Consider the following 16,489-nt stretch of genomic DNA (forward strand, 5'->3'; position numbering starts at 1 on the left):
AATATGCAAACAAGCAAGGTCCTGCTCCTCAGATAGTTTTGCTGATACGTGGGCACGGCCAGGCGAGATTAGGAATCCTTAAACAGCATCCCTGTGCATTCTATAAGGCCTTCTTGAGGCTGCAGAGGTGTGTCCGCTGGGCTTCCTTCCATCATTCTTTTATGGACTCCTATCAAAAGCAATCAGCGAACCTTGAAGCCTGATTATCAGTGGAACAAGTAATTACGTCTAATGTTCATGCGTACAATGGCATTCTAATGCCACAACTCCTACGTCGACATCAGAAACAAGGCAGCAGGGGTCAAAAATCACCCCAACGCCTGCCAAGTCCTCACTTCTCACGAGGCGGCGAGCCTGCTGCAGCTGTCGACACAGGGACTGAAGGCAAGGACTAAAAAGATTAAATGAGGGCGCCCGCATGCCTGGTCTTACTGTGCATATGTTCATACCCCGCCTCTACAACTGGTAAGTACCAACGAGTACCCTTTAGAACATTGTATGGCGGGACTTCCGGGTGGCGACCGCCCAGGAATCCTGGGATTGTGGCACGAGCCAGGAAGAATTATCCAGGGGTGCCTCGGACTTCTGTCTGCAAAAGGGTAGGACTGACACGAGTGTATAGATTTACAAAAGCGTTAGTACCGGCGTAGGTCTCTTAAGTATGGGGTTGTAAGCTGTGAGCAACAAGCTGTGAGCAACACTTGACACATAGTTTACTCAAGTTTTCACATGAATGTATTTCAAGGTAAGTGTGAAACGTGTTGTCGGAGATTCGGAGGCAGATATGATAAAATATAATTAGACTATTTGCAAAGACATTTGCCACATTTTTCGGCGCTATTTTGTAGTGAAAGATTCAGGTATAAGACCCTGATTTTAATCGACATATTTTGCCTTACATTTTACTTATGCACAGAAGTAGGATCTCTTTAAGATTAATTTGCGACCCAATAATTCATCTAATTTATTTTCTCCTTGCATTAACGAAACGTTACTGTGCACATTTTTCCTTGGCCAGCCCCCATGAAAGCTAACAATTCATCTGCCACTTGAATGGGACATTCATGCGGGAGAGGGTGTGGCTTAAAGACTAGAGCGGTCGCCCTAGGGAAGCGTGTTTGAGTCTCGGCAGGGGTGCGCACCATCTTGTGATTCTGGGCACCATGGGGCATATTTACAATTACTGGCGCATCCCTGCAAATTAGCAGGGATGCGCCAGTAATTGTGTGCCATGCTTCTGCCACTCATGATGCGCCGTATTAACAATGCGGCGCACCATGGGGCAAAAACGGCACAGATGCGTCACACATCTGTGCCGTAAAGACGTCGCATTGCTGGAATTGCGTCACATGCGCGACGCAGCTCCAGCAATGCTCTGGGGGGCCCATTCTACTAATGCTGCGTCAAGCCTTACGCCTGCTTCAAGCAGGCGCAGGGTTTTGAGGTAGCATTGGCCTGAAAGTGACTGAGTGAAATCCTGTAGATTTCACTCAGTCACTTTTAGGAGGCGTTCCTGCGCAGGAACGCGCCACCCTCCCTGTGCAGGAACGGATCTCCCAGATGCGTCACGTTGTATATACCCCACAACATGGCGCATCTTTTGTGTCGCCGCTGCACCACAAAAGTGACGCAACGGCGGCGCAAAAGAGGCACAAGAGGCTTGTAAAACTACCCCTTAATGTCACCGTGTCCCCGTGCCTAACGATGAATGTGTCCGTGACCCAACTGGTGCTCATGTAAAGCGCTCCGATACATTCGGTTCGAGTTCGTGCTATATAAAACTCCAAAATAAAAAAATGTGCGTGAAGAAGAGGTGTCTAACCGATGAACTATTTGAAAATGGTGCAAATATGGCATTTTACACTTTGGAGTGAATAATGAATTTGGAAGGGTTGCTGCACTCTTTTTAATGAGTTTGTAAGGCGTTTGTTCGATATGTGTGCTGTGCTGGTATGTAGCCTGCAAACTATGTAGTATAAAGTGTATTTGGCCTGGTTGAGAACCAGGACACCAGTACGCACTACTTAATTTGAATTTGAACACTAGTACATTTATTTTGAATTTTCACAAAAAATCAACTTAGATCAGCATTACATTCATGTTCATGTTTCATTTGTTGCGAAGCGAGTTTTTTGTCAACAAATACATTGCTATCTTTGAGCATATATCATACATTTCAATATCAATACATTTTATCTACACCCAATGCATTTCGGGGCGCGAGCCCCTTCGTCAGGGGTCTGTATGTAGAGAAAAGAAAGAAAAAGAAGAAAAGGAATCTTATTACTATTGATGCACTAATATATGGAAAAATAGATCTCTGTGCTCTGTATATTTCTTACCGCAGGTGAAGTAGAATCAATTATAGGTTGCAGTAACCCAATTGGATATTTAAATAGCCTGGACGTAAAAAAAGAGGGGGGGGAGCTAAGTATGAGCATAATGGGTTGATAAAATCGGTGATTTATGCAAAAACCTCTATATGAAATTTCATGTTACCTGTGTGCTTTACTGTATCAAGTCTGAAAAATAGGAATAAGGGAAAGAAGGGGGTTAGGGGTAAGAATGGTGAAGGGGGTATATGTTATTATCACTCGATAAGCGTGAAGCTGATTTGACTTAGTATTACAGTATTCGCATCAATCCTCACCTTATTTATGCTGACTTTAGTACTTGAGCCTATATGGAAATGCAAAAGTTTCCGTCAGTAATGCCAAAAGCAAGTATGTGATTAGTTCTGACTCCATTAGTATTGGAGTTTACCTGTGAGTCCTGCATGATGGACGTCGGACTCAGCAAGTGCTCGAAATTGAGGGTGGATCTGCCGAAAAAACAATATTCCTTAGGGTGCTGGCCAGCGTACGGTCTATATAAAAAATCGATATAGGTAATTGTGAAAGAATCCTTACCGGAGCGAAGTGCTCTGTAAACCCGTCGTGGCGTTTTTTCGAGTACTAGCGTGAGGGCGCTTAGTTCTTCTTTTATTATGAAAATCGCTATCTGTATAGTTATCAACGACGGACTCTCGCTCTCGAATACTAGCGTGAGGACGCTTAGTCCTTCTTCTAATATGGAGATCGCTATCTGTATAGCTGTAAACGACGGACTCTCGCTAACTTCTGATCTTGCCGTGATATTACTATCACGGATATTAGCTCTAGGCGTCTTAGTGAATGCACTGTGGGATCATTAAATTATTAGATCGCATGTGTAAAAATAAGTCGGCTATTTGTAGGGATATATTGTGGTAACGGCCGCCATCTTGAAGTGGTGAGTCTATTTATTAGGCTTAGTGTATTGACAAATATAATGTCTATTAGTAGCTTGGTTAGTCGAGTTGAAGCTCAAATGTTATTAATGTAAATATTTGCCAAAATGATTGAGACATTGGAAATAAAATAAAATAAAGCCGGGGGGGGGGGGAGGGGGCGGGTGGGCGGAGGGGGGAATACATGTAGGTTTAATTGACACAGTTAATGGCAGGGCTTTGTCGAGTCATGAATGTCAGATCCTATGACAACTGGATATTTATATCACATAAATTTCAATATACAATCTCTGTTATCAATTTGTGTGAATACTCCTGCCTATTTCAATTCTATTATTGGTATTCATTGAAAGTCCTAGGCTGTTCTGTACATTAATTTTGGCACAGGAACTTATTGTATAATGTAAAGTATTGTTGATAATGAGGTGTTGGATATATTTTGTTGGGGCGTGGTTATTGCTTGGGAGAGTCCGAAAGTCCACAAAAGCTTGAGTGACCCCCCCTTCAGGCCAATCGTTTCAGGATGTTCTTCGATCTTCGAAAATCTAGGCATCTTTATAGATGCACACATGCAACCATTCATGCAAAAATGGGTTACATATATAGAAGACACATCAGACTTCCTGAGGAGTCTGACAGAAATCACAATGGCTGACAATGAGAAGTGGACACTATGCTCTATTGATGTAACCTCACTATACACATCAATTCCCCACAAACAAGGGCTAGAGGCGATGGAATGGGCATTATTGAGATCAGAGATATCGGATGAATTGAAATACCTCATACTGCAACTACTTGAATTCTGTCTTCTAAACAGTTATTTCGTATGGAAAGAAGATTTCTACATTCAACAAACAGATACGGCTATGGGATTCCCAGGAGCCTGCGTCTATGCGAACATCTTCATGGCGAAATTCGAACTAGACTATATACTGGAAGACCCTACATGGCAAGCTGGGATAGTCTACTATAAGCGCTACATAGACGACATATTCATCATATGGAAACACACACCCACAGAATTACTACAGAACATCAAGAGCCTAAACTTGGCTAACTCACGAATACAATTCACTCACAGTATCAGCGACACAGCACTTCCTTTTCTGGATGTTCTTGTTGAACTACAAAATGGGTCAATCCAAACCAGACTGTTTAAAAAAGAAACAGATAGAAACACGGCACTACTTTATGAGAGCTTTCATCCAGCCAACTTAATAAACAACCTCCCAATTTCTCAGTTCATGAGGATCAAGGGAATATCGTCAAATGATACGGAATGTACAAAAAGTCTTGAGCAACAAAGGCAAAGATACCTGGACAGGGGATACCCCAATAAATTGTTAGAAGGACATTTGGAAAAAGTCAAAAATATACCCAGAAAGAATCTATTACAAAAAAAGATTAAAACAGACAATAAAAGGATGGTATTCGTTTCAAAATACTCATCTGCGTCAAAAGACGTACAAAGGATTATCATTAAAAGATGGGAAATTATAACAGCTGAAAATGATTTTGAAACACTCTTTCATGACAAACCTCTATTCGCGTATCAAAGATCACAGAATCTAAAAGAACTATTGAACAAATCTATCAGTGATGACATGACAGTGAAAAGAACCTACAAAGGAACCCAAAAGTGCTACAATTGCAAAAATTGCAACAACGTCATACAAGGAGATATCTTGCTTCATCCGCGTATGGGAGAAAAGATACAACTAAGGCACACGACAAACTGTAACTCTGAGCACGTGGTGTACTCGATAAAATGTCCGTGCGGACTGATATATGTTGGAAAAACAGACAGAAAATTGAAAATAAGGTTGACGGAACACAAAAGTCGCATCCGCAACAAGAATCTGACTGCACCTCTGGCAAAACATTGGATCGAAACAGGGCATTCTATCGCCCAATTAAGATTCCAAATAATCGAAATGGTTCCCCAAAGGTTGGGAATAGACAACGCCAAAGTTCTAATCCAAAGAGAAACATTCTGGATCCGTAGGCTTCAAACTCTCATCCCGAATGGATTGAACGACAAATTAGATCTCATATGTTTTCTATAGGAATAAACGCCCTATAAGACCGCAGACCGCAGACCATTGAAAACTACACTATCCCCATGATTCTGCTCTCTCATCAATCAAGAGTTCGAACTTACTACACACATCGTAGAACAAACTAGATATGGATAATTATACAGTCACATAAATGTGTTACTCCTTAATAAATGCTCCCAAGCAATAACCACGCCCCAACAAAATATATCCAACACCTCATTATCAACAATACTTTACATTATACAATAAGTTCCTGTGCCAAAATTAATGTACAGAACAGCCTAGGACTTTCAATGAATACCAATAATAGAATGGAAATAGGCAGGAGTATTCACAACAAATTGATAACAGAGATTGTATATTGGAATTTATGTGATATAAATATCCAGTTGTCATAGGATCTGACATTCATGACTCGACAAAGCCCTGCCATTAACTGTGTCAATTAAACCTACATGTATTCCCCCCTCCGCCCCCCCCCCGGCTTTATTTTATTTTATTTCCAATGTCTCAATCATTTTGGCAAATATTTACATTAATAACATTTGAGCTTCAACTCGACTAACCAAGCTACTAATAGACATTATATTTGTCAATACACTAAGCCTAATAAATAGACTCACCACTTCAAGATGGCGGCCGTTACCACAATATATCCCTACAAATAGCCGACTTATTTTTACAAATGCGATCTAATAATTTAATGATCCCACAGTGCATTCACTAAGACGCCTAGAGCTAATATCCGTGATAGTAATATCACGGCAAGATCAGAAGTTAGCGAGAGTCCGTCGTTTACAGCTATACAGATAGCGATCTCCATATTAGAAGAAGGACTAAGCGTCCTCACGCTAGTATTCGAGAGCGAGAGTCCGTCGTTGATAACTATACAGATAGCGATTTTCATAATAAAAGAAGGACTAAGCGCCCTCACGCTAGTACTCGAAAAAACGCCACGACGGGTTTACAGAGCACTTCGCTCCGGTAAGGATTCTTTCACAATTACCTATATCGATTTTTTATATAGACCGTACGCTGGCCAGCACCCTAAGGAATATTGTTTTTTCGGCAGATCCACCCTCAATTTCGAGCACTTGCTGAGTCCGACGTCCATCATGCAGGACTCACAGGTAAACTCCAATACTAATGGAGTCAGAACTAATCACATACTTGCTTTTGGCATTACTGACGGAAACTTTTGCATTTTCATATAGGCTCAAGTACTAAAGTCAGCATAAATAAGGTGAGGATTGATGCGAATACTGTAATACTAAGTCAAATCAGCTTCACGCTTATCGAGTGATAATAACATATACCCCCTTCACCATTCTTACCCCTAACCCCCTTCTTTCCCTTATTCCTATTTTTCAGACTTGATACAGTAAAGCACACAGGTAACATGAAATTTCATATAGAGGTTTTTGCATAAATCACCGATTTTATCAACCCATTATGCTCATACTTAGCTCCCCCCCTCTTTTTTTTACGTCCAGGCTATTTAAATATCCAATTGGGTTACTGCAACTTATAATTGATTCTACTTCACCTGCGGTAAGAAATATACAGAGCACAGAGATCTATTTTTCCATATATTAGTGCATCAATAGTAATAAGATTCCTTTTCTTCTTTTTCTTTCTTTTCTCTACATACAGACCCCTGACGAAGGGGCTCGCGCCCCGAAATGCATTGGGTGTAGATAAAATGTATTGATATTGAAATGTATGATATATGCTCAAAGATAGCAATGTATATGTTGACAAAAAACTTGCTTCGCAACAAATGAAACATGAACATGAATGTAATGCTGATCTAAGTTGATTTTTTGTGAAAATTCAAAATAAATGTACTAGTGTTCAAATTCAAATTAAGTAGTGCGTACTGGTGTCCTGGTTCTCAACCAGGCCAAATACACTTTATACTACATAGTTTGCAGGCTACATACCAGCACAGCACACATATCGAACAAACGCCTTACAAACTCATTAAAAAGAGTGCAGCAACCCTTCCAAATTCATTATTCACTCTACTGCAACCATAGGTTGCTTGCACCAAATAACAAAAAATGTCGTTTGAATCAATAGCTGCCATTACAGACAACAGAGCCAATACTAAAGTTTATACTACTGAAGATGCGAATCAAATCTATAAACTGATAAAGGAATCCAAAACCTTTGATGCACAAGGAGGAACAGTCACACAGCAACTGAAGCAACTAGAATACCTGACTAGGCGTGAGTTGAACCAACGATTACACGCAACAACGCTTATTTAATACCATCGGGTTAAGCGCATACCCAGAGGACTAAGACTAGCAATAAGACCCATGCTATATAGATTGAACAATAACCCAAAGTTCATGGAAAAATGGTTCGAGATCCTAAACAAATGTTCCCTGGACCTAATACTATTACTAGTAGAGGAACTCGCAAAGACGATAGCTGATCTAGAGGAGGAAATATTTAACCTTAAACGGGATCTATCAGAAAGAATAGAGGATGATGTATGGGGCAGGACCCTAGAAGACATCAACACACGACTAGACAAATACGGTAAAGAATTAGAAGAGACCAAGTTACGTAAATTTAAACGTGACACTATCGACTATAAATTAAACGAGGCCTACACATGGGCGGAAGTGTATGCGAAACGACGATTTAATAACAACAAAAAACAACAACCAACTTCCTCAGATGAGAGTGTAGTCTCGGACAGTGAAATAAGCTCGAGAAGGTAGCCGATAGTAACCACACAAGCACAAAAACCAACATCACAATCTTCTGACCTAACCAGTACAGCCGCTGGACCATCGTCGATTCCTTTTTTAGAAAAGGATTTACCACCAAGCAAACCACCGGATGTCCCAATAACAACAGCTGGAGAAAAAAATCGAGAAGAGGACAGGGAAAGGGAAAAGCAACGAGAGAAGGACAGAGAACTACTGAAGAAAACAGGATTGAGAAGCCAGACCAAGACCTCATAATAAACATCTCACACTACACTCTTTCCAACTTTGAAACGAAGATATTGAACAAAGGCATATCTTTTGTAACCACGTACCATACAAACGCTTTGGAAATGGAGGTAGCACTTTTCAAATTCATGAGAATTCTAAGGCTAAAATATTTCTTTGCAGTTCTAAACCCAACAACAGACACCATGGAAATAGACAGACGGTTTAAACCAAAAAGCAACTTTATGCCACCAACATCCCACAAGACTCTGGACACATTCGAAACTCTAGTGAAAGCCGACATGAACAGGATCCAATTTAAAAGGAAAAGTAGAAACCTCACACGAGCAGAATACAGTGCCCTTCAAAGATTAGCAAACAACAAGGATTTGATATTCCAAAGAGCTGATAAAGGCGGTGCACTAGTCTTAATGGACTCAACCTTTTACACACATAAAGGAGATGAACACGTGCACGACACGGAAACATACACCAAACTAGAACAAGATCCAACTATGAACATATCCCAAAATCTAGACGACATCCTGGATAAAGCGGAGGAACTTAATTGGATTGATAACTCTACAAAACGATACCTTCGGCAAACCTTTCCACGAAGACCAAAAATATACTTTCTACCGAAAGTCCACAAAAGCTTGAGTGACCCCCCCTTCAGGCCAATCGTTTCAGGATGTTCTTCGATCTTCGAAAATCTAGGCATCTTTATAGATGCACACATGCAACCATTCATGCAAAAATGGGTTACATATATAGAAGACACATCAGACTTCCTGAGGAGTCTGACAGAAATCACAATGGCTGACAATGAGAAGTGGACACTATGCTCTATTGATGTAACCTCACTATACACATCAATTCCCCACAAACAAGGGCTAGAGGCGATGGAATGGGCATTATTGAGATCAGAGATATCGGATGAATTGAAATACCTCATACTGCAACTACTTGAATTCTGTCTTCTAAACAGTTATTTCGTATGGAAAGAAGATTTCTACATTCAACAAACAGGTACGGCTATGGGATTCCCAGGAGCCTGCGTCTATGCGAACATCTTCATGGCGAAATTCGAACTAGACTATATACTGGAAGACCCTACATGGCAAGCTGGGATAGTCTACTATAAGCGCTACATAGACGACATATTCATCATATGGAAACACACACCCACAGAATTACTACAGAACATCAAGAGCCTAAACTTGGCTAACTCACGAATACAATTCACTCACAGTATCAGCGACACAGCACTTCCTTTTCTGGATGTTCTTGTTGAACTACAAAATGGGTCAATCCAAACCAGACTGTTTAAAAAAGAAACAGATAGAAACACGGCACTACTTTATGAGAGCTTTCATCCAGCCAACTTAATAAACAACCTCCCAATTTCTCAGTTCATGAGGATCAAGAGAATATCGTCAAATGATACGGAATGTACAAAAAGTCTTGAGCAACAAAGGCAAAGATACCTGGACAGGGGATACCCCAATAAATTGTTAGAAGGACATTTGGAAAAAGTCAAAAATATACCCAGAAAGAATCTATTACAAAAAAAGATTAAAACAGACAATAAAAGGATGGTATTCGTTTCAAAATACTCATCTGCGTCAAAAGACGTACAAAGGATCATCATTAACAGATGGGAAATTATAACAGCTGAAAAAGATTTTGAAACACTCTTTCATGACAAACCTCTATTCGCGTATCAAAGATCACAGAATCTAAAAGAACTATTGAACAAATCTATCAGTGATGACATGACAGTAAAAAGAACCTACAAAGGAACCCAAAAGTGCTACAATTGCAAAGATTGCAACAACGTCATACAAGGAGATATCTTGCTTCATCCGCGTACGGGAGAAAAGATACAACTAAGGCACACGACAAACTGTAACTCTGAGCACGTGGTGTACTCGATAAAATGTCCGTGCGGACTGATATATGTTGGAAAAACAGACAGAAAATTGAAAATAAGGTTGACGGAACACAAAAGTCGCATCCGCAACAAGAATCTGACTGCACCTCTGGCAAAACATTGGATCGAAACAGGGCATTCTATCGCCCAATTAAGATTCCAAATAATCAAAATGGTTCCCCAAAGGTTGGGAATAGACAACGCCAAAGTTCTAATCCAAAGAGAAACATTCTGGATCCGTAGGCTTCAAACTCTCATCCCGAATGGATTGAACGACAAATTAGATCTCATATGTTTTCTATAGGAATAAACGCCCTATAAGACCGCAGACCGCAGACCATTGAAAACTACACTATCCCCATGATTCTGCTCTCTCATCAATCAAGAGTTCGAACTTACTACACACATCGTAGAACAAACTAGATATGGATAATTATACAGTCACATAAATGTGTTACTCCTTAATAAATGCTCCCAAGCAATAACCACGCCCCAACAAAATATATCCAACACCTCATTATCAACAATACTTTACATTATACAATAAGTTCCTGTGCCAAAATTAATGTACAGAACAGCCTAGGACTTTCAATGAATACCAATAATAGAATGGAAATAGGCAGGAGTATTCACAACAAATTGATAACAGAGATTGTATATTGAAATTTATGTGATATAAATATCCAGTTGTCATAGGATCTGACATTCATGACTCGACAAAGCCCTGCCATTAACTGTGTCAATTAAACCTACATGTATTCCCCCCTCCGCCAAAACCCCGCCCCCCCCCCCGCCCCCCCCCCCCGGCTTTATTTTATTTTATTTCCAATGTCTCAATCATTTTGGCAAATATTTACATTAATAACATTTGAGCTTCAACTCGACTAACCAAGCTACTAATAGACATTATATTTGTCAATACACTAAGCCTAATAAATAGACTCACCACTTCAAGATGGCGCCGTTACCACAATATATCCCTACAAATAGCCGACTTATTTTTACACATGCGATCTAATAATTTAATGATCCCACAGTGCATTCACTAAGACGCCTAGAGCTAATATCCGTGATAGTAATATCACGGCAAGATCAGAAGTTAGCGAGAGTCCGTCGTTTACAGCTATACAGATAGCGATCTCCATATTAGAAGAAGGACTAAGCGTCCTCACGCTAGTATTCGAGAGCGAGAGTCCGTCGTTGATAACTATACAGATAGCGATTTTCATAATAAAAGAAGGACTAAGCGCCCTCACGCTAGTACTCGAAAAAACGCCACAACGGGTTTACAGAGCACTTCGCTCCGGTAAGGATTCTTTCACAATTACCTATATCGATTTTTTATATAGACCGTACGCTGGCCAGCACCCTAAGGAATATTGTTTTTTCGGCAGATCCACCCTCAATTTCGAGCACTTGCTGAGTCCGACGTCCATCATGCAGGACTCACAGGTAAACTCCAATACTAATGGAGTCAGAACTAATCACATACATGCTTTTGGCATTACTGACGGAAACTTTTGCATTTCCATATAGGCTCAAGTACTAAAGTCAGCATAAATAAGGTGAGGATTGATGCGAATACTGTAATACTAAGTCAAATCAGCTTCACGCTTATCGAGTGATAATAACATATACCCCCTTCACCATTCTTACCCCTAACCCCCTTCTTTCCCTTATTCCTATTTTTCAGACTTGATACAGTAAAGCACACAGGTAACATGAAATTTCATATAGAGGTTTTTGCATAAATCACCGATTTTATCAACCCATTATGCTCATACTTAGCTCCCCCCCCTCTTTTTTTACGTCCAGGCTATTTAAATATCCAATTGGGTTACTGCAACCTATAATTGATTCTACTTCACCTGCGGTAAGAAATATACAGAGCACAGAGATCTATTTTTCCATATATTAGTGCATCAATAGTAATAAGATTCCTTTTCTTCTTTTTCTTTCTTTTCTCTACATACAGACCCCTGACGAAGGGGCTCGCGCCCCGAAATGCATTGGGTGTAGATAAAATGTATTGATATTGAAATGTATGATATATGCTCAAAGATAGCAATGTATATGTTGACAAAAAACTCGCTTCACAACAAATGAAACATGAACATGAATGTAATGCTGATCTAAGTTGATTTTTTGTGAAAATTCAAAATAAATGTACTAGTGTTCAAATTCAAATTAAGTAGTGCGTACTGGTGTCCTGGTTCTCAACCAGGCCAAATACACTTTATTTTACACTTTGAGGCAGATTTACAATTACTGGCGCATCCCTGCATATCGGCAGGGATTCTCCGGTAATTGTGCACCGCAGCTCCGCCACCCTTGTTGCCCCGCATTTACAATGCGGCGCACCATGGGGAAAAAATGGCACAGATGCGTCACGCATCTGTGCCGTAAAAGCGGCGCATTGCTGGAGTTGCGTCACAAGCGCGTCGCAGCTCCAGCAATGATCAGAGGGGCCCTATGTGTACAATGCTGCGTCAATCCATACGCCTGCTTCAAGCAGGCGCAGGGTTTTGACGCAGCATGAGCCCAAAAGTGACTGAGTGAAATCTTGTGGATTTCAATCAGCCACTTTTGGGAGGCGTTCCTGGGCCGGAACGCCTCCCCTGCGAAGGTACACCTCTTCTGGCGCAGAGCTTTACAACGTGACGCATCTGGGAGATGCGTCACGTTGAAAGTACCCTGCAGCATGGCGCATCTTTTGCACCGCCGCTGAGTCACAAAAGTGACGCAACGGCGGCGTAAAAGCCAGGCCCGGCCCGTGCAGGGCGGTATACCGGGGTGGTGACGTCAGGTGGGGGAGGGGCAGGGTGGGAGGGTTTAAAATGCGGGATATGGACCATTACAGGTAAGTAACAAAAAAAATGATTAAAACGAATTTCGTTGCCCGCTCTGCATCCCCAAAATGTGATGCAGCGTAGGCAACTAAATTCGTTTCCTGGTGGGGGCGATCCGCCCGCCATCCTAATGGGCCTCAGTGTGTCCAAACCAGGGCGGGAACCCAAAGCAGCCCTGGCAATTTTGTCGGACCAGCACTCGCCTGGTGTATAGTGACCGAGCCTGACCACTAAAGGGTAGTTTGGGGGTTTCGGGGCGATGTGGAAGTGTGAAGTACTGGAAGGCCCAAGGAGTCCGGAAACGAAAGTTAAGGGATAATGCTTGCTTATTGCTTGTGGTAATTGAGGACGATATTGTAGCACCGCTGCAAAACCGGCCCCCATTAACAAAACCGGCCCAACCCTTTCAACGTTCCGGGGAAACACCAGATGCCCTCACGGCTAGTCCAGGCCTAGTAGAAACTGAGGAAAGTGCAGTGTCCTGGCTGCTCAAACAGCCGGGGCCTACAGCACACATTATTTTCCACCTCTGTGTTGTAACAGATCTCATCCTCTGCCGCATAGATACAGTCATTGATCTTTTCTGGGAGATTACCACGGGCTCTGTAGGCCAATAAAAATCATTAAGAAATTAAGTCTGATAATTTGAGGTTTAGAAGAGGTCAGATGGGAAGGCAGAGTGCAGGTAAGATCTGAAGCGGTGTGAAGTCATCAGCAAGAAACCGATTCCAAGTGACGATTTAAAAGGCAGAATGAAGAGGAAAGTATGTGGGTGAGGGCAGATGATGGAGGAGCACAGTGTATCTGGCTACTTTCAAAACAGAGTGAACTGGCCTCCTGTTGAAGACCACAAACCACTGCACACATGGGAGTTAGATGAAGAGGCTCAAGCACCTTGCAACGAGTTCTTTACTAGTCTCCATTAAGAAGTGAAGCATTTTCAATATTAGATATAATGAAGCCATAGTTGCTGCTTTTTTATCTTATGCAACTAACAACCATTAACAAAGCCAATAGTCCTGGCTTGTTGTAGGTGTAATGTTACCTGTTGTATCATATATCTGGATGCAATGACAGAAGGTGCAAAATGTCAGTAGGGCGGCACACTATGATAAGCACTGATTTTTAGCTTAGGTTGTTTTAAGCCATGACCTTAATTCCATCGGCCACACCCCTTTGAGAGAGCCCCCCAGTTTGTCCATCCCACTTAAAGGCCTGACAATTTCCCACACAGCTCATCAACACAGGATAAAGCACATTGTAGTCAGTCAAGTACGACTCTACAACGCTCCCGCAAAGACCATGCCAGATTAACACACGTCCAAGCAAGCACTGCCCCAGGGTACAGTTTGCTATCTGCCTGTTTATGTGCTTTGTCACCTCAGCATGAGTATGAAGCGCTATAGAAGTGCAACAAAAAATAAATACGCAGTAATAATTGCAAATGTAAAAAAATGATAAATCGGCTGATTTGAGCTGCTGTCCAGCTCCACGAACCAGGTCCTGTATGAGGGCCTGAGATAGAGGCAATATGCAAAGGCTGCTCTCCTCCCTATGAGTAGAGGCTAGCAGGATCTGTACTTGGAACTCAGCAATTTACAATTACCAGGACCCAGAAATGGTTTTCGAGGTTTATTTTCTGTAAAAAATATCCTCTGCTGTTGTCATTAATTGTGTTTATATTTGATGCAGTGAGAGATTCCCACAATATAATTTTTCGTGTCTTTTTTAAAAAGGCTGTGCTCAGATTAGTTACTTTAAAGATGCTAGCACATGCAGTTACCAAAGAACTCCCTGATACACATATGCAAATGAGAAATAAATGCTCAAGCAATAATTCAATTCAATTCAATTCAGATAATTTATATAGCGCGCTACATACCCAGAGGGTCTCAAGGCTCTTGGGGAAGGGTGGGGAATTATTTGTCCAATATCCAGGTTTTAAGTTGCTTTCTGAATGCTAGGTGGTTTTGAGTGAGGCGAAGGTGAATGGGAAGTGAGTTCCAGGTTTTAGCCGCCAGGTAGGAGAAGGATCTTCCTCCCATGGTGGTTTTGTTGATGCGAGGTACAGCAGCCAGGGCTTGGTTGGAGGAGCGTAGCTGGCGGGAGGGGGTGTAGAAGGAAAGTCGTGTGTTGAGGCATTCGGGTCCAAGTTCGTAGAGTGCTTTGTGTGCATGGGTTAGGAGGCGGAATGTTATCCTCTTATTGACGGGGAGCCAGTGGAGGTTTTTCAGGTGACCAGAAATGTGGTCATTACGCTGGATGTCTAGTATGAGTCTGGCTGAAGCGTTCTGGATGTGTTGAAGTTTTTTCTGAAGTTTTGCGGTGGTACCGGCGTATAGGGTGTTTCCGTAGTCCAGTCAGCTAGTAACCAGTGCATGGGTGACCGTTTTTCTGGTTTCGGTAGGGATCCAGCGAAATATTTTTTTGAGCATGCGAAGAATGTTGAAGCAGGAAGATGAATCGATGTGACTTGTCTGGTCATCGAGAGTGAGGAGTCCAGAATGACGCCCAGGTTCCGTGCGTGGTCCGTCGGGATGGGTGCTTTTCCGAGGGACTCTGGCCACAAAGAGTCGTCCCAGGCAGAGGGGGAGGTGCCTAGGATAAGGACTTCTGTTTTGTCGGAATTCAGTTTCAGACGGCTGTGCTTCATCCACTCGGCTACTTCTTTCATTCCTTCATGCAGGTTGGTTTTGGCGGTGTTAGGGTCTTTGGTGAGTGAGAGGATCAGTTGAGTGTCATCAGCGTAGGAGATGATGTTGAGGTTGTGTTGGCGTGCGATGGCCGCGAGGGGGCTCATGTATACGTTGAAGAGGGTGGGACTGAGTGAGGATCCTTGTGGCACGCCGCAAATGACTTCAGTGGCCTCTGACTTGAATGGTGGGAGGCGGACTCTCTGGGTTCTTCCGGCAAGGAACGAGGTAATCCATTCCAGTGCTTTTCCTTGGATTCCGATGTTTCTGAGGCGTTGTAACAGGGTGCTATGACAGACTGTGTCGAAGGCTGCGGAGAGGTCGAGGAGGATGAGGGCGACTGTGTCTCCATTGTCCAGTAGAGTTCGAATGTCGTCTGTTGCTGCGATGAGTGCGGTCACAGTGCTGTGTTTGGCTCCGAAGCCGGACTGTGATGAGTCGAGGGATTTGTTGGTTTCGAGGAAGGCGGCGAGCTGGTTGTTGACAGCTTTCTCGATGACTTTGGCCGGGAATGGAAGGAGCGAGATGGGGCGGTAGTTTTTGAGTTCGGTGGGATCCGCTGTGGGTTTTTTCAGAAGGGCGCTGAGTTCGGCGTGTTTCCAGCTTTCCGGGAAGGTGGCGGAGTTGAGGGAGCAGTTGATGATGTCTCGGAGGTGTGGTGCTATGATGGAATCTGCTTTGTTGAAGATGTGGTGAGGGCATGGGTCTGTGGGGGATCCTGAGTGGATGGAG

General features: G+C 42.4%; 1 protein-coding gene across 1 annotated transcript in view; it reads left to right on the forward strand.

The window, feature by feature from the left end:
* The first annotated feature begins 333 nt into the window (after nucleotides 1–333).
* The window catches only part of LOC147678039 (uncharacterized), a 360,244-nt gene continuing 344,088 nt past the window's right edge, over nucleotides 334–16,489 (forward strand). Inside the window, exon 1 of the mRNA XM_086945608.1 lies at nucleotides 334–465. Coding sequence (XP_086801734.1) covers nucleotides 405–465 — 61 coding nt within the window. The 5' untranslated portion in view covers nucleotides 334–404. The remainder of the gene's footprint in view (nucleotides 466–16,489) is intronic.

Source organism: Lissotriton vulgaris, chromosome 12, assembly GCF_964263255.1.
Source record: "Lissotriton vulgaris chromosome 12, aLisVul1.2, whole genome shotgun sequence".
Lineage (NCBI taxonomy): Eukaryota > Metazoa > Chordata > Amphibia > Caudata > Salamandridae > Lissotriton > Lissotriton vulgaris.